This window comes from Olea europaea, chromosome 11 (genome assembly GCF_002742605.1).
Source record: "Olea europaea var. sylvestris chromosome 11, O_europaea_v1, whole genome shotgun sequence".
NCBI lineage: Eukaryota > Viridiplantae > Streptophyta > Magnoliopsida > Lamiales > Oleaceae > Olea > Olea europaea.
In genome coordinates, this window is record NC_036247.1 from 21,795,454 (window position 1) to 21,814,730 (window position 19,277).

At 34.3% G+C, this 19,277-nt stretch overlaps 1 protein-coding gene and 1 long non-coding RNA gene across 2 annotated transcripts; both read right to left on the reverse strand.

The window, feature by feature from the left end:
- Window positions 1–3,649: 3,649 nt before the first annotated feature.
- LOC111403765 (non-specific lipid-transfer protein-like) lies at window positions 3,650–4,495 on the reverse strand. Its single transcript, XM_023032385.1, has 2 exons — window positions 3,979–4,495; window positions 3,650–3,880 (listed from the first exon to the last, which is right to left on the reverse strand). Exons 1-2 carry the CDS (start codon window positions 4,293–4,295, stop codon window positions 3,841–3,843), a joined length of 357 nt encoding a protein of 118 aa, XP_022888153.1. The 5' UTR covers window positions 4,296–4,495; the 3' UTR covers window positions 3,650–3,840.
- Window positions 4,496–10,067: 5,572 nt separating this feature from the next.
- LOC111403766 lies at window positions 10,068–11,517 on the reverse strand. The gene is made up of 2 exons (XR_002704529.1): window positions 11,005–11,517; window positions 10,068–10,592 (listed from the first exon to the last, which is right to left on the reverse strand). It is a non-coding gene; the product is annotated as an uncharacterized LOC111403766 (long non-coding RNA).
- Window positions 11,518–19,277: the final 7,760 nt, after the last annotated feature.

Sequence of the window (19,277 nt, forward strand, 5' to 3'; positions counted from 1 at the left end):
ACAAATCAACATTTTTGTGTTGCAAGAGCTATAATGCTCTTCTAGTGTCTAAGCGTGCAAGCAATACAAAAGTTTCATCATAGTCGATCCAGGACTGTTGTGCATAACCTTTGAGAACTAATCTTGTTTTGTTTCTCTTGATTGATCCATCCGAATTATGCTTCACCTTGTAGACCTATTTCATTCCTATCGCATTTTTCTTTTTTGGCTTTCCAACTAGCTTCCAAGTTTTGCTTTTCTCAATTACTTCTATTTCTTCCTCCATTGCCTTTTTCCAACACTCACCCTTCATGGCTTCTTCAAAATTTTCGAGTTCAATTATAGAAAAGTTGCATCTTGCATAAACCATTCAAATACCGCATTTTTCTTGGAGTTGAGCTTGGCGATGATGAAGTTGAGCTAGAAGAACTTGATGGACTACTTAGTGATGTGGTGATGAGCTTGGTTGACTTTCATTTTCTTCATTTTCCACATTATCATTGGTTGAATTTTGAGGCAAAGTTATTGGACAGCAACATTTCTTTCAACTTCTTCATTTTTCCAATTCCATGTAGCATTCTCATCAAACAACACATCATGGCTAACGATCACTTTCTTGATCTTCAAGTTGTATAGTTTATGGACCTTAGATTGTGAGTTATAGCCAGTGAAAATACACTTTTCACTTGCCTCATCGAGCTTGTGCCACTTCTCTTTTGGTAGTTGAGTTTAACAAATACACCCGAACACTTTCAAGTGCTTCACCAATGTATTTCTGTCATTCCAAGCTTCTATTGGCATTTTGGTCCGCATTGCTTTTGTTGGACACGTGTTAACTAAATGAACCGCAATATATACCACTTCTGCCCCCCAAAAACTTTTGAAAGCTTTCCAGCATGTAACATAGCCTTTACCATCTCCATCACGATTTGATTTTTCCTCTCCGATACCCCATTATGTTGTGGAGTAATCCAACCGCTACCCGCCTTTCAACACCTTCATCTTGACAAAACTTATCAAATTCTTTTGAAGTCTATTCCTCACCATTATCACTTCTCAAAACTTTTATGAAATAGCCGCTTTGTTTCTCAACAAAAATCTTGAATTTTTTATAGATTGTAAAAACTTCACGATTTTATCTCATAAAATAAACCCCAATTCATTCTTGTAAAATCATCAATAAAGAGAATGAAGTACTTATTTTGGAATTGGGATGGTGTACGCATCGATCCACATACGTCTGTATGTACCAATTCAAGTGGCCTTTTCACTCTTCAAGCTAATCCTTTCGAAAATGGTTGCAAGTCATGTTTCCGAGAGTACATCCTTTACAAATTTCAAAATTTTCATCAATCTTTAGAAGCCCGTGCATCATGTTTTTCTGCTGTAACAATTTCAGCCCTTGAAAGTTCAAATGACCAAGCCTTTTGTGCAATAACCATGAGTCATTAACCACCATTCGATAAGCTTTGTCAATCAAATGTTTGAAGTTTAGGGGGAAACTTCTATTCTTCTTTTTCAGCCTTGTTATGAACAAATTCCCAGCTCTTTTATCGTTAATAACACAAGCATCATCTTCAAAATATAGAGAATAACCATTCTCTTGAAGCTATCCAACACTTGGTAAATTTTGATCCAAATCCAACACATGCATGACATCTCAAATAAGTCTTGAACCCTTTTTTGCTTCAACTCCAATTACTCTTTTTCCTTTCACTTCTACTAAATCTCTATTTTTCCAATCTTACTTTTGAATTTGTATTCTCCATATCAATGAAGATATTTCCATTTGATGTCATATGATTGGTGCATCCACTATCCAAAAATCATTAAGTTTCTTCTTACTTGGAGAAATTTGAACTTGAGAAGCATGAATCATATCTTGATTCGTATGCACTCGAAAATACATAAAATAAGTTTGATTTATTCTCCTTCCTAGTTGCACAATTAGCTTGTTGGGTGTTCTTCACTCTACGGTCCCTTTTTAAATGTCCAAACTTCTACAATTGTGACATTGTGGCTTCCATTTGAACCAACAATCTTTTTCATCATGATTGTTTCTCTTGCAAATTTTACACTTTGTGATCAATCTTCTTCATTAAAACTCATTTCAAAGTTACTTCTACCTCAACCTTTTGGACTCCTTCCTCTTCCTCTAGTACTTCTTCCACCTCTACTCATGTTTTCACAAACATATTGTCGTTTTTTAACATTCTTAAAACTAACATTAAGTTTTGACTGAGAAGCACTCTCAATTGACTTTTCGGAAAATCAAATTAATCTCTGCTCGAATGCTTTCAAAAAAACCCATGAATTCTTCCACCTCCAACTTTAAATCTTTTGTTTCTCCAATCACAACCAAAAGAGGACAAATTTTTTTGACAAGCTAATCTGACTTTTTCCCCCATTTTTTCATTTGAAACCTTCTCACCATATGACTTCATTTTATTCACAAGTTCATTGAATATATCGATAAATTATTAAACACATTCTGTAGGAATTGGTTAAGAATAAAAATGGAAAAGGTGACTTTTGCATCAATTTCAGTCAAATATTCGGACTTGATCCGATGTCAAATTACTAATGCAAAGAGATTAATGTATTCTACTTGTCGAGCAGATCATCGTGGTATATTTGAAAGCTCAAAATCAATCCCGGATGAATGAGAAATTGCGGTCTAAAGTTGAAAGAAAAATAGAGGAAAAATTAGCCTAAATTTTTGCCTAACTACATCGTTTGCCTATCACTTGAGCAACGTGGCCGTCGCTTGAGCAACAAGCTAGCGACAGGCAAGCAAAAATGATTCTATTAAAATTTTGTCATTGACGCTAGAGCCAATGGTCAATGATAGGCTAGCGACAGCAAATGATGCTTCTATTCATAAAGTTGGAAGGTTTAGTACACTACACTTCACCCCCACAAGCCTCACCCTTTATAAATAGGATCCTTGGGACGTCAATTTCTTCATTGGGAATGGTATGCAATAATAGCATAACATTACTCTCTTCTTTCTCTGCCAAAATTCTACATAAACTTCGCTTAAATTCTGGTTTTCTTTCTTTCATTAAAAAGGAGTACAAAATTTGGTTTTGGTTCATTGATATTGTGTCCTTGAGTGCTATTGACGCAAGAAAATAGTCGTCGTGTCTTGGAAGTTGATTGTCATCATCCGTAGACACCGTTGTGGGGCAAAATCGACTTAAAACAAAAAGTGCAACTATTGCCTCGACTTTTGCATCCATTTCATTAGGCATTATTTTGTGGAATACTTTTTTCTTGTTTCCTTGCCGTTATTATGTCCAACTTTTGGTAATGTTGGTAAGTTTAATTTTGGCTTTTAAAGTCATCACTCGATTAATTTTCCAACACATTCATTATCTTTCATCTTCATATTTTTGAATTTCCTTCTAATGGATTGGAGTTTAATGGATCTTACCTTCAAATCTCCTTGATACTCTTCTCTTAGGATTTCTCAATTTTCATTGGCTTTGCCATCTTTTTTATTTTCTTAATTTTATAACTCACTTCTAGTAATCTCAATTTATTGTTTGACCTTTAATTAGCTCACTTTATTGGTGCTATTGAAATCATGATTACATACCTAAGTAATATTGCAATGAATTGACACAATAATTAGTAATAATAATTTGATTTTTTCTAGGAACTCCAATTTTTGACAAAGTTATAGTAATATTATATCGTCATGAACTCAAAGTAAAACTTAACAAAATCTACTAAACAGAAGCATCAAACAAAGGTTTATTACTACTTACTAATATGCGCACAATAATTCTTAGAATTTTATTTTTCTAAGAATATATCGTACATTTATTCATTCCATTGGATTTGAGGAACTGAATTTCACTGCATCGGAATTTCGCTGCTACTTTCTGATGGAATACTGTAAACAACAAGATCGAGTTATTAATCAATAAAATTCTCGGTATGAATTTCATATAGGTAGAATTCACAACATATATGCAAAGAGAGATATATTACAGGCAGTTGATGAAGGGTAAGAACGGAACAAGATCGCAGAGGCCGGGAATGAGGTTTGCCAGTGACGGAATAACCCCGCCGATTGGATTTTCCTTCAGACACTGGCATACTACATCAGCTGCGACGCCGATCAAGGACTTGACGCGGCCGCAACATTCAGCCGTAGGAAGCGGCAAACCACCGTTGAGGAAATCTTTACAGGGATTCAGCGCTGAAACGACGCTGTTTATACAATCAATAGGTCCTCCGTTATTCAAAACTGGACTTGTTAACAGAACCAAAAGCACCAGGCTCAGCATCCTCATCCTAATTGCCATTAATTTTATTTATGTAGTGATTAATTGATGAAGAAAATGGCAGAGTAGATGATAATACAGAGATTATGCTCTATAATTGAGTTTATAAAAGAGTCACAGCTCAATGAAGAAATCTCAATAATTCGCAGAAAGAGACAAGCATAGTCTGAAAGAAGTTAGAGAAATCTGATTGCCAATTTTGAGAAGATTTGCAATATCTGATTGCCGTGAAACTTTGGACACAATAGTTACTGATAAGTAAGTCAAATTCTATATTTAATTCTGATGTAATTTTAACTGTAATTTTTATGATCATCTTCTAAAAGGATAATTATATTACCACCGCAAAATTTATTTCCTACACCACATTATAATAACACCACAATTAAAATCTATTTTGAATAATTACACCACAACAACTTTACAATTTTACTTCTAATCCAACAAAAAATGAATTAACAAAAATAATGTTGTGGTGTACCCATCATAATCCATACCATAAATATCTATACATATACATGTACAAACATGTATACACACAGGCACTTACTTTAGATTTGGGAACGATATGAATCTGCTATTATATTTTTCCTGCCATAAATTAATAAATTTTCTCCATTTCATATCTTCGATACAATTGGAAGAGGTTGTTAACTTGGTTAATTGCACTACAAGCTGTTGTAGTTGCACCCGTTTGTATGGCCGCATTCATGGATACATCAATAAGGAAGAAATATACAACAGAATTCGGATCTCAGACAATATATTCCTTGGAAGCTACAAACTCAATTGTCCCCGTGCATAGCTCAGGCCTTTCATCAATATCTCTACGCCTACCATCTAGACGAATTAATTCGATTTATCATTGAAACGTAATTTTTTTAATTGTTGTTCTTCCATGGAATCAATTTAATTTCGATGAGAGATATTTAATTTCTTTAATGCCCAAACTTAATTGAAAGATGTAGTTTTGAGGGTGGGGTTGGAGTAGGGATTGGGAAGAAGATAAATTTTTAAAGGTTTTATGATTGTGGTGGAAGAATAAATTATTTTATGTGATAAATATATTGAAAACCCATTAAAGTAATTTTATTTAAGGTTATTTAAGTAAATAAAAAAATTGTGGTGTAACTAACAATATTTGTAATAGTAATATAATTACCCCTTCAAAAACTCTCTATTTACAAAGAGCAAGCATCTCATTTACAATAGATAATAAATTTAAATTTAGATAGTAAAATGTTTTTATACTAATATCTAATTTGGTTCTTGGTTTTCCTTTTTAGTATATATTTATTAATTTCTTTCATCTTTTATTTAATTTTATAGTAACTGGCCAATCAATTTAAATATTATTTAAATAATTTAAAAAGTATAGTATCAAAATCTATAACTTATTATGCCCCTGTTTGAGCTTCGTTTTTTTAGTCAAGATTTTGGAATATTATTTTATTGGAGAATGTGTGGTTAAAAAATAAAGAAATTTTTTTGATTTATATGTAAAATTATTTTATGAGAGATTGTATGGTTGAAAATAAATTTTTAAAAAATTAGTTTGAACAAATGGAGTCCAGGCATAAGCTAAATGCATTCATTATATTATAAGATCATAGAGCCATACCAATTTTAATTTCTTGAACTTTATTTTATTTTTATGTATTAAATATCAAAAATAAACAAGATCATGGATTTAAATAGGCTAGTCTTCGATTTGTTCAAAGGCTTCGACTCGAATGTCAGTTGTATCAACTAAATTTACTCATGCACATGTTATTAGATGTTTCATTCGACAAATCCTAAATATTGAGAATAAAATAGATGAAATTGAAGATCATTGTGAATTTTTATTTTCCTTCTTTAAATCAGTATGGTAATTTGAAATGCAATATGCCCTTTTTCTCAATACCTCACTTCATAACAGTGGTTCAGATTATGTTGCCAACTATAGAAATTATCAAACAACATTTTAGTTCCTATTTTATGCTGCAGTTCGGAACATTGTAGTTTTGCTCTACTTGGATATTAAATAAACATGTTACATGCTTTGATATCTAAGTTTCAATTGGTTATTGTGAACTAGCAAAATACAAGGTTAGAAATGGAAGAGCATAACAGCACAAGATGCAAAATTTGGTGTTGATTGGTAGAGCTTGATATGGTAGGAAAAATAGGATAAATCGTACTTACACTTGGAATGTAACATTTACTATATTAGGTGATTCTTTTTTTGATAAGTATGTATGAATTGTGAACTTACATTTTACCGTGGAATTGGTGTATGTGATGACTAACATTACAGTTTATTTTCTTGCAGCATAGGAAATTATGGAAACTGGAAATGAGGAACTTGTTTCAAAATTCGATAATGACAATGCTGTCGAGAATGTTATCGGGGTGGAAGAAGAAACATTAGGACACAATGAGCCTATTGTACTTGTGGTGGGTATGATGTTCAACAATGATAAAAAATTGTTTGACTTCTACCAGAAGTAAGCATAAGATGTTGGTTTTTCAGTTAAAAAAGAAACTCAAATAATGGGGACGATGGACTGTTGAAATATGTGACCTTAACATATATTCGTGAAGGTCGAAGAACGAGTAATGCAAACGGTTCTTGAAATCCACAACCAATCAATCAAACAGATTGTAAAGTAAGGATCTCTGCTTCTTCAGATAGCCATGGAATGTGAAGAATTAACACAGTCCACCTTGACCATAACCATAGAACTAGTCTTTCCAAGTTTAGGTTGTATCGATGCAACAGAGAGTTGAGCGCAACAGTGAAATGAAAATTTGAAGTGAATGATTTGGCAGGAATTCCGTCACACAAAAGTTTCAACTCCGCAATTGTTGAAACAGGGGAATATGAGAATATGACGTGTGTGGAAAAGGACTGTCACAATTATATTGAACAAGTGAGGCGATTGCGACTTGGAGAAGGAGATGTGGCTGCAATACAAAGTTATTTTTCAAAAATGCCAGGACGATGCTTGGATTTTTACTTCAGTATGGATGTAGACGATGAGTACCGCCTAAAGAAAATGTTTTGTTCTGATAATAAGTATAGGCAGGCATACATGGAGTTTGATGATTTTGTCACATTTGATACCACTTATCTCACTAACAAGTATGAAATGTCATTAGCACCTTTTGTTAGCGTGAATCATCACGGTCAATCAACTTTGTTCAGTTGTGGATTGTTATCGAACAAGGACGCAAATAACTTTGCGTGGCTGTTCAGGATATGGCTTGAGTGCATACACGGTAAAGCTTCTCGTAAAATAATTACTCATCAAGATAGGCCATGCAAAATGTTATTGAGATCGTTTTCCCAAATACAAAGCATATGTGATGTTTGTGGCATATTTTGAAGAAGTTGCTACAGGAGTTCGGATTGGTGTATGATTCACAGAATATTAAAGAATTCGAAGCATGTTGGAAAGAGATGATCGAGACATATGAGTTGATGGATAATGAATGTTTGTCGGGGTTGTATGTTAATAGGGGTTGTTGGGTGCCTTGCTTTTTGAAAATGATTTTTCAAGCAGGGATGTCTACAATTCAACGAAGTGAGAGTATGAATGCGTTTTTCGATGGATATGTCCATTCGAAGAGCTCGTTGAAGTAGTTTGTGAAATAGTGCAAAGGAGCACTTATGAATAAGGTCGAAAAGGAGTTCCAAGCTGCTTTCAAGTCATACTCACAAATTGTACCGTGCGCCATAAATTATGAAATCGAAAAGCATTTTCAATCAATGTATACCATGTTGAAGTTCAAAGAAGTCTAAGATGAATTCAAAGGTAAGGTATATTGTGATCTCATATCTGTTTCAGAGGGATCTTCCGGGACCACGTATGAGGCACGTAAGGATGTCCTTAATTACGAGCACTAGAAGAAGAAATTTTTTTTTTTTATGTCATTTAAGAGAGAGACATCTAAGTTTATATGTAGTTGCCACTTGTTCAAGTTTTGAGACATTGTTTGCAGACATGTGATTACGATATTGATTCCAAATGACGTCAAAAAATTGTCTGAGTATTATACACTACGAAGGTGGAGGAGGGATGTTAGTAGAGCATACAAAAGGGTTGCAGTAAATCACAACGGTCTGGTCAGTACTCCCAAGCAGTTGAGGTATGACAGTATGTGTCAAGCTTTTGCACAGGTGGCTGACCTTGATGCAGATGACCAGTGTCGGACACGTTTGATATTGGACTTGATAAAAATACAAGTGAACGAGCTTATGTCAACGAAATTGTGTAGTGCAAGCAGTATCATTTCGAAGCTTACTATACATTTATCATCTCAGTATTCTCCTTCACAAACTAATACAATCAACAGCATACGGGATCTAAATATTGCAAAGAAAAAGGGGGCACCCCGGAGACTTCAGAGAAAAAGTCCGTTGGAGTCAAAGAAATTAGGGGTTTGTTCATCTTTTCACGTCTCTATTCTTCAACAGCCATGAATTTGTACTGTGATTTCATTTTATTGTACACGCAACCAAGTTCAATGGTAAGCAAAGGAAATTGATTGAGACCAAGGCACAGTAATAATGAAGAGGCTGCACCTGAATTTGTAGCTTCGCAATAACAATATTCGATGCGAACATCATTCTCTTATTCACAACTATTGTTGGTGAGTACCATCATATTATTAAACTATTTGTTTTAGGTGTTATTCACATTCTTTTTTTATGTAGGGTGATGCCGAAAGCTTTGCGTGTACACGACCCTTGCCAACATCGGATGCGATCCCACCATTGCCAACGAGTGTTATATTCAATCCACAAGGTGATGGTGAGGTTAATTCATTACATTTCTATATGATCTCTTCAAATACGTGTACTAATATTTGTACTGTTTGACAGGTCATACGTTTCCTTACTACAATACGCATATGCCACAGCAAGGTTGTTCAACCTCATTTATAGTGTTTTATTGAGATATTTATGCCTCTAGTTTTGTATTTTGTATCTTTCTACTATGTGGAATTTGACACGCTGCTTTTTTCATGTCGTTGTCTCATGTAGGATCAAATTGGTTATGTTTCTGGAGTTACTTTGTGCATGTAGCATACATGATAGTTGTGCATTCTTCTGGCACGATGCTTGCTATGTTTATAAATTATTTGAGCTGTTATCTGAATTCGAGGAACCTATCGGCTGCTATATTTTAGCATCATCCCCAAATTTATACGGTAGATAATGCCCTAGTCAAATGATTGCTTGTTAGGAATTTTGAATTTGAATTGTAAAGTACTAGAATGGTTTCTCTAGCTCTCTAGAAATGTGTCGACTTCTTCATCCCCATCTTTCTTTTCATCGTAGTAATTTTTTTTTTTTTTTTTGGGTGCATGTGTGTGTTGTGAGTGGATGGGTTTTAATCTAAAGTCCAATCCATTTGATCTAGTTTTAGAGTTGTTTTAATCTTTGTTGCTATGTGGCAGAATTTAATCCATTTTTCGTTTTCATTCCAGCATTAAATGAAGCATTAACAGGGGAGATACGACATTTGAAGATTGCAACTGCTGAATTGGGTGGCCATACAATTGAGAAGAATCTGTAGCTTTCAATAACTTTGAGCACTTCATCTCCTTTACTTGTAGTTTTGTACAGTTTGTACATTATCCATATGGATAATGTAGTAATTCCTTTCATAAGAGTGTTGATCAACTGCCAACTTCTACTTGTATTTGTGTACAATTTGTGCAGCTATGATCATTCTTGCTAACATAAGTAGCTTATATCTACCATTCATAGTTTACGAATGAACACATAGAATTTACAAAATGTAACGAAGAAACATAAGATGCAATTTACATAAATTCTAATTTGATACAAAATATAAAGTAACGCTACACAAGTCTTTAAATTACAAATATAACCCAAACAACCCATTGACGGAAATACTAATAATCAAGCCAATCCTTTTTTTTCCCATTCAATTCCAAGCATCATTTTCCCTTGCGAAATGTCACATGCAATGATACATCGACGTCTCATTTCTCGGTTATTCGGGATAGAGTTTCAAGCATGCTTGGCAAATCTTGAACTTCCTCATTTCCCGCAATAGTCATCACTCGTTGATGTCGCTACATTGTTCACTTGAGTCTTCTTCGACCACCTATTTGAAAAAACCACAATCGTTACTACGAGTGTTGAATAATCGCCCTTTGTTACGTGTCTGTTTTTCAACCTCTAAACATTTATGAAATCCATGTGGACACCATGGGCAATGACTTTTTCTCGTACATTTCCCGAATGAGCGCCAATTGCTTCGATAACTGTGACATATTTCGACATTCCTTCCTCTCATGCTGAGATGGAAAACATCCACATAAATGAAATTATCAATTTATGTAATAAACTATAATCGGTAACATAAACATTAGCACTATAATTAAATTGCCATTTCAATTTTTTCAAATTGCAATTCCACAATATATTTGACTAAGCTTACAATAAATCTAGTGTCAATTTTGGATCTGTCAATCCCATTTGTTCTTCAATTTCGAATATTTCAATCCATCAAATTGTAGTTCTATAACAATATTTGACTTCTCTAATCAATCCCCTTTGTTCTTCAACTTTTAATTACACAAACAATAAATAACCATTTAATTCCTTCCATTATTTTTCGCAAACTGTTATCTGCAATTTCGTTCAGTGAATTCATAGTTGTGAAAGAAATTTCAGCCTACGATCAAAGATTAGATGTGAAGCACTTACTTGAGATGTATAAACGGAAAGAGGTGTCTTCTTCAATTGGGCGCAGTGGTTGTTTCGCGGTGGTCGAAGATCAGAGCAAGGTTCGAACTTCTTCAATGTCGACAAATCTTCGACTTCATGGTTCACACTTTTTCTTCTTCACTGTCTTTGTTGCTGGTCGGAAACGAAGCTAATTTCGACGGCGTTGTCCCACTATCATCAGTGAGGGAAGGTAGGGATGGGGATGAAGAGGTTGGGAAGGGTTTTGTTTGAATTAGGGCGAAATTAAAAGAGAATAATCAGGGCTACCTCATTATCTGACCTTCCTTTTTTTCATTCTTCCCACATCATTATGTGAGACCCTTGTGAAGGTATGTTCTATACGCCAAGCGGAATTGTTCTCTCTCATAAACCCATAAGGAAAAATTCAGGAAGGGTACGGATCTAGGAGATAAACTAGGAAGAGGGTTGAATAATCTTTCTGAATAGGAGCCTATTCTCGTTAATAACTACATTGACAACACTGATTCTAATAACAATGATAGTGAGTCATTGAAGATGGCGTCTACGAAATTTTTTTTATTGATCAAGGATGCTGTGCGACATCCAAGAAACGAGAGTCGGGAGCATAAGCAAGGTTGGATAATTTACTTGATTGATTAGGTGATTCGTGTTCTGAATTTTATTCATTATGGAATACTTGATTTGCATGCTAATTTTTAGTTGGATGATAATTGATGCTATTGGAAATATAAATTTTATGAATTGGCATTGGAGTACTTTGAAAGCCCAAGAACAACTAACCAAGAGGGGGGTGAATTGGTTATTCTATACTTTTTCGAAAATAGATTCAAATATAGGCAAATAATGATAAATAAACAAGATAACACAAAAAAAATAAAAGGAAGGGAAAAGAGAGTGCAAACGATATAATAAGGAGGTTTGATCCAATCACGATCTACGTCCTCCGTTACCAAGCTCTCCGTCACGAGCAAGGTCTTTTTCACTATCTTTGATTGACTTGTGGTGCAATCCAACCCTTACAATGCTTCCGATGACTTATAACTAAGGAGCACTGATCCTTTTACACGTTGAGCTTTCCGGGACCTCAACACGACCCACAATTCAATAAGCAAGAGAATCAAGGTTACACTTGAAAAGCTTCTCTCTTAACAAATGATATAAATATAACGAAGTATTAAGAGAGAAGTAGGCACAACACCTCAATAGATCACAAAGAATATAGCTCAAGTATTGTGCGAAAAACTTTTTATCAAGATATATGATTTTTACAAAGTTACTTACTCAAAACCTTTTTCAAAAAAAATATTTTGACCTCTTAAAGATTGAGAAATAAGGTAGATGAGATTAATAAGTAGCTTTCTTTAATGCTCTAAAATTCACACTTTTAAGAAGGTAAAAAGAAAGGTATTTATAGCCATTAATCGGGAGATCCGGACACGTGATTCGGACGTCCTCTTGGTATCCGGACGAGTAACTAGCCGTTTGTCAAACGGTTAAAAATTTGACCGTTGGACATTTCATTCGGACGTCCGGATGGCCATATTTAATTTTTTCATTTCTTTGAAGAAAGTTTCTTTAAAAATATTTTTTAACGGTTTTGTTATATACTTTTTATAGATAAGTAATGTCATAAATGTTTGATTGTGAAAATTGAATTACTTATCTTTTTGAAAAATAATTTTTAAGCAAGTCAGGTTTGTTATGATAATTCCCGTGCATGAAGGTTGTTTGAGCTATGATCGATGTGAAATATTAAGGTGTTTTACCTTTACACTTGAGTATACAAATGCATCTAGCTAATGTCTTCAATTTCTTCATCCAATGCAATTTGGTGTGTGAGAGCTCGATTTTCATTTCCTTGTACGTAAATCTTGTGTGTATATCATTTTGTACCAAGGTTGCATGATTCTCGAACTAAATCTTTTCGTGTCATAAATTTGCAATAATCACTGTCAATCACTTAAATTCAATTTGTTAGAATCAAACGCAATTTGTTTGTAATAACCAAAATAAGAAGTCAACCATTAGGTCAACAATTTCCCCCTTTTTGATTATGACAAACAAGATGATTTTTGCAAAATAAATATTGAACAAATTGAATTAGCATTAATAAATCAGGAGCATGATTTGTATATTGCAAGTAATATTCCCCCTGTCAATATGTATATATCTTTTTATAACATTCCCCCTTACTATATTGCATAATCATCTGCTCATTTTCTTCCCCCTTTTAGCATAAGCAAAAAGATCGAACAAGTCAAAAGCATGAAGAGAAAAAAAAACTTAGGAAGTTAACCATTCAAAAGATAAAAGTAGCAATAGATAACGGCTAACATGATAATAATAGTAGACAAGAAAGTAGACTAAGGGGCCGGAGGTGGGGGTGGAGGAGGAAACCTAGTATAAAAGTCAGTGAAAAATGCAGTTTGCTGAGCCTGCATATCAGCTTGTCACTGATACATCTCAATCTGTCGCTACTTCATCTCGAGCTGTCGGTCCTGGATAGATATTTGTTGAGCCTGCATCTGGAGAAGTAGACTGCCCATGCTGTCGACCGATGAGGTAAGAGAATCAATTCTCCCATGGAGAAGATTACAGTGCTCCTCAGTAACTGTGGAACGCTCACGAGTAGGAGGCACACTTGAGCCTGGAATGTCAGATGCTGGAGCAGGAACTTCAGGTACTTCGTTGTCTGATTCGGCCTCATCTTCAAATGGGAGAGTGGATGGACCGGAGGTAGGATCTAACCCCTTCGTATGAGCTACCCATTGCCCGTGTTCCTTTACTATCTTCATTCGTTTTAAGGTTTGAATGTTAATAGTATCGGTAGGGTGTAATTTTATAAAATCTTCACCGTCCAATGAAACGTCAAAGTGTTTAAAGATTTTTGTGAGAAGCATCCCGTAAGGTAAAGCTTTAGTGTGTCGTGATGCGTGCACAAGTTTCATAAGACCAAGGGCAATAGTGGGAAATCAAGTTTACGCCCGACTAAAAGAGAGTCCAAAATAAAGAGATCGAAGTGATTAACTTTGTCCCGATGACCTTTGCGGGGAAAAATAACATGTGCAATTACATTTTGTAAAACTTTGCAAGGAAGAGTTAATTGATATGCACTTAATTTTGTGATATTTTCAAAAACTTTCCCCGTGACTCGACGACATGCATCAGAAGGATCGTAACCATCCACCGTCGGGGGAGACTTATGTAAAAATACTTCCAAATCACAAGGTTCAAGATGAAGAATAGTACGAATTAGGGCTTTTGAAATTGTAAAGCAAACATTGTTAACAAAGCATGTGATCTTGTCGGAACATGGTGAAAAGTGCATGTTTTGATAAAATTCTTTCATTAGACGTGGATAAGCATGTTCTTCCAATGTTGCTACGTTTATCCATCCCATTCGTTCAAAACATTCCTCAATATGAAATGCAGGAGCTTGAAGAGTAAAATCCATAAAATCAACATTCTTACAGATTAAAATGGGTGATTTTTCAAAAGGGTTCAGTTGCACCTCCGGTTCCGACTCCATTTCATGGTCTGATGGTGAAGGAGGTCTTTGCGCACTTTTTCTTCCCCGTTTTCCACGATTGGAACCCGAAATAGTAAAGAAATGGGTGAAATTTCCACAATTTTAGAAAAAATCACAAAATCCCTAAACGGGTGATTTCTAGGGCACGCTCAAAATGGTGATTTTGCTATGAAAAATCAAACTATTAGTGGAGGAGAGTAATGGTATATGAAATGCCTGAGTTATTTTGTGGAATTTGCAAGAAAATTTTCAAAATCGAAGAGGAATTCGAGATGAGAGACAAAGGGGATTTTGGAAGGTAAATATTCGATTTTTGGATGGAAAGTGGTGCTAATCGGTTGGTTTTGTCAAGTAATAGATGAAGTGAACAACATTTGAACAACAATGGTGCAGAGAGGTGGATTTGCAGAAGAAACAGCGAAGAAGATGGAGAGAAATGGAAGATGAAAGAGATGGAAGCGTGGTTTTAAAATCTAAATTGCGATGTTCCGGACGTCCGTTTCATAATCTGGACATCCGGATGACAAAAATTTGAAATTTTGTAAATTCTCTATCAATCCAGACAGTATAGTCCGGACAAGTGTGGCTCGTCCGGATTGAAATTTGAATTTTTTTTTAAATAATGGTTTTGAGAAAGTAAAATGAAAATCATGCAAGAGAAATTAAAAAAACGTTCTATCACTCAATTTATTTCATTTTCTTCAAGAATTCCTAAACCTCTTCTAATGTACAAAAAGCGGTCATGCGCGAGAGGTTTTGTAAGAATATTAGCTAATTGGTCTTCGGTCTTTATGAATTCTAATTCAATATCTCCTTTTTGGGTATGATCACGAAGAAAATGATGTCGAATCTCGATATGCTTAGTTCGTGAATGCAAAACGGGATTTTTAGATAAATTTATAGCACTAGTATTATCACACAAAATGGGTATACGATCGTAAGTCAAATGATAATCACATAAAGTTTGTTTCATCCAAAGTGTTTATGCACAGCAACTAGCGGCCGAGATATATTCGGCCTCGGCGGTGGATAGTGCAACAGAATTTTGTTTCTTACTAGACCAAGACACGAGTGCAAAGCCTAGAAAGTGATAATTTCTGCTAGTGCTTTTACGATCAACATGACATCCAGCCCAATCGGCATCCGAATAATTAATTAAGTCAATATGAGTGTCTTTTGGATACCAAAGTCTTAAAGTTCTCGTACCACTTAGATAACGAAAAATTCTTTTCATGGCACTTAAGTGTGATTCTTTAGAATTAGATTGAAAGCGAGCACATAGACAAGCACTAAACATAATATCGGGTCTGCTAGCAGTTAAATAAAGAAGGGATCCGATCATACCTCGATATTTTGTGACGTCCACGGATGTACCTTGCTCATCCTTATCAAGCTTTAGAGATGTGCTCATTGGTGTGTTCATAGGCTTAATATCATGCATGTCAAATTTCCTAAGCATGTCTAATATATATTTATTTTGATTTATGAAAATTCCTTCTTTCATTTGTTTAATTTGAAGACCAAGAAAAAATTTTAACTCACCCATCATGCTCATTTCAAATTCTTTACTCATGCATTTTGAAAATTCCTCACAAAGATGTGTATTTGTAGCGCTAAAAATAATATCGTCAACATAAATTTGAGCAATGAGCATATCATTTTTATGAGTTTTTATAAAAAGTGTAGTATCCGCTTTTCCAATTGAAAAACCATTTGAGAGAAGGAATTTACTTAACCGTTCGTACCAAGCTCTAGGAGCTTGGTCAAATCGTAAAGAGCTTTTTGAAGTTTGAGTACATGATCCGGATATTTGTAATCTTTAAAGCCGGGAGGTTGCTCAACAAAAACTTCTTCTTGAATGAACCCATTTAAGAAAGCACTTTTAACATCCATTTGATAAAGTGTAAAATCTTTATAACATGCAAATGCAAGAAGCATACGGATGGATTCTAATCTTGCAACGGGTGCAAATGTTTCTTCAAAATCGATACCTTCTTCTTGATTGTAACCTTGGGCCACTAATCTAGCCTTGTTACGCACAATTATTCCATTTTCATCTCTTTTATTTCTAAAAACCCATTTTGTTCCAATAACGGTTTGATTTTTTGGTCTAGCGACTAAGTCCCAAACGTGATTTCTTTCAAATTGATTTAATTCTTCTTGCATTGCTAGAATCCAAAACTCATCAAACTCGGCTTCTTTGAAATTCTTAGGTTCGATTTGAGAAATAAATGCACAACTACCAAAGTGATTTTTGTAAGAAGTTCTAGTAGTGACACCTTTTGATGGATCGCCAATTATTAACTCTTTGGGATGAGATGGAACAAACCTCTATTCTTTTGGTAACGAGGGATCATTTTGTTCTCCGGTTTGTCTTTCTTCATTTTCTTAAGCATTTGACTTTTTTATATCTCCATTTAATACCTCCTTATTTTGGTCTTGAATTTTCATTTGTTCGAAAGGAGCTTCCAAACCTACATCGTCATCACTACCTTTCTCTCAATCAAATGAATTTGTTTCATCAAAAATAACATGCATAGATTCTTCAACGACTAGAGTTCGTTTGTTAAAAACTCTATATGCTTTGCTAGTCGATGAATATCCTAAGAAAATTCCAATATCGAATTTGGAGTCGAATTTCCCCAAATTGTCTTTTGTACTCAAAATAAAATATTTACATCCAAAAACTTTGAAATAACTAATATTTGGAATTCTATTTTTCCAAAGTTCGTAAGAAGTTTTAGTTTTCCTTTTGCTTACCAATACTCTATTGATAATGTAGCAAGCGGTATTGACGACTTCGGCCCAAAAGTATTTAGGCAAATTATTTTCATTTAACATAGTTCGAGCCATTTCTTGCAATGTACGATTCTTCCTTTCTACTACACCATTTTGTTGAGGTGTTCTAGGAGCCGAAAAATTATGTTCATATCCATGTTCTTTGCAAAAATCATCAAACCCAATATTATCAAATTCTCCACCATGATCACTTCTAATGGTTGAGATAGAACAACCTTTTTTATTTTCAACTTTCTTACAAAAATATTTAAAAGTTTTCAAAGCTTCTTCTTTTAAGTTTAAAAATATAACCCAAGTAAATTTTGAGAAATCATCGACAATAACAAAAGCATAATATTTACCTCCCAAACTAGCCATCCTAGAAGGTCCAAAAAGATCCATATGGAGAAGTTGTAATGGTTTTGTGGTTGAAGTACAAAGTTTTGGTTTGAAGGAACTTTTTACTTGTTTTCCAAATTAACAAGCATAACAAATTTTGTCTTTTTCAAATTTCAAATTTGGTAAACTTGTTACAAAACAATTTTTGAAAATTTTTGAAAGAAGATCCATGTTTACATGCCTAAGTCTTCTATGCCATAACCATGATTCTTCTTTCAAGCTAAGTAAACATTTTTCATTATTTTCCAATTTGATGTTTATAATATAAACATCTTTACTTCGACTTCCTATAAAAATCACCTCTTTTGATGTAGCATCCTTAATAAGGCATTTTGAAGAATCGAATTTTATGTTATAACCTTTATCACATAATTGACTAATGCTTAGTAAATTATGTTTAAGATTATCAACAAGTAGATCATTTTCGATAGAGGGAGATGAGTGGTTACCAATGTTTCCAATGCCGATAATTTTCCCTTTGGCATTATCTCCAAATGTCACATGACCTCCATCCTTCTCTTGAAAGTTTAATAATAATGATCGATTTCCGGTCATATGCTTCGAGCATCCACTGTCCAAAAATCATTTGCTCTTTGGTACCTACAAAGACAAATTAGGTTTTGACTTTTGGTACCCATACAAATTTGGGTCCTTGATAGTTAGTTTTTGTGGATTCTTGCATCCACTTGTATTTGTTCTCAAATGATAATTTCTTTTTGGTAGCACAATTAAGAGCAATATGTCCACTTTTATTACAAAAGCAACATGAAATATTTGAAGCTTTAACGAACATATTTTTGAGTGATTTTTGTTTTAGAGAAGGTTTGTATCCAATTCTCCCTTTATCAAAGACACACTTTTGATTGCCAAGCATCAAATCAAAATTTTTCTTACCTTGGGTGAATTTATGAATAATATTTGTTAAATCGTTAATTTTCTCTTTTAGAGAAGTGTTTTCTTTTATCAAGAGATTTTGATCAACATTTTTTTTTTGCTTTTCCAAAATCTTCTTAATCTCTTCTTTTAAAATAGAATTTTTCTTTTTAAGAATAGCATGATTCAAAGCAAGTTTTTCAAAATTTTCAAGCATTTCATCATATGAATTTGAAAGTTCATCATAAGAACATACATCATCTTCGATTGCCATGAAGCACATATTTGCCACTTCATTATCATTCCCATTTTGTTCTTCATCGTCGCTATCATCCCATGTGGCTTGGAGTGCCTTTTTCTTGAAATTCTTCTTTTTGTTGGGACATTCGGTTCTCTTGTGACCCGGCTTGTCACAATCATAGCAAACAATCTTTTTGTTCCTATCTTCCCATTTTTCTTCTTTCTTTTGGAATCTTCGATTATTACGAAAACCTCTCCATTTCTTGACAAGAAGGACCAAATCATCAAGTTCTTCATCACTCATATTTTCCTTTGATGTTCCTTCTTCAATTGCCGATTTTAATGCAATTTGTCGTTTAGGAGGCTCCTTTGATTCCTCCTTACTTTTTCTCATTTTCTCTTTAACCTCGGCATTATTTAGTTCATAGGTCATTAATGTGCCGTAGAGTTC

Excerpts from the sequence above, each read along its gene's own strand:
- LOC111403765 (XM_023032385.1), bottom strand. The coding sequence starts at position 4,295 with ATGGCAATTAGGATGAGGATGCTGAGCCTGGTGCTTTTGGTTCTGTTA. Across the intron at positions 3,881-3,978 it reads TTACCCTTCATCAACTGCCT|TATTCCATCAGAAAGTAGCA; the intron begins GTAATATATCTC and ends TGTTGTTTACAG.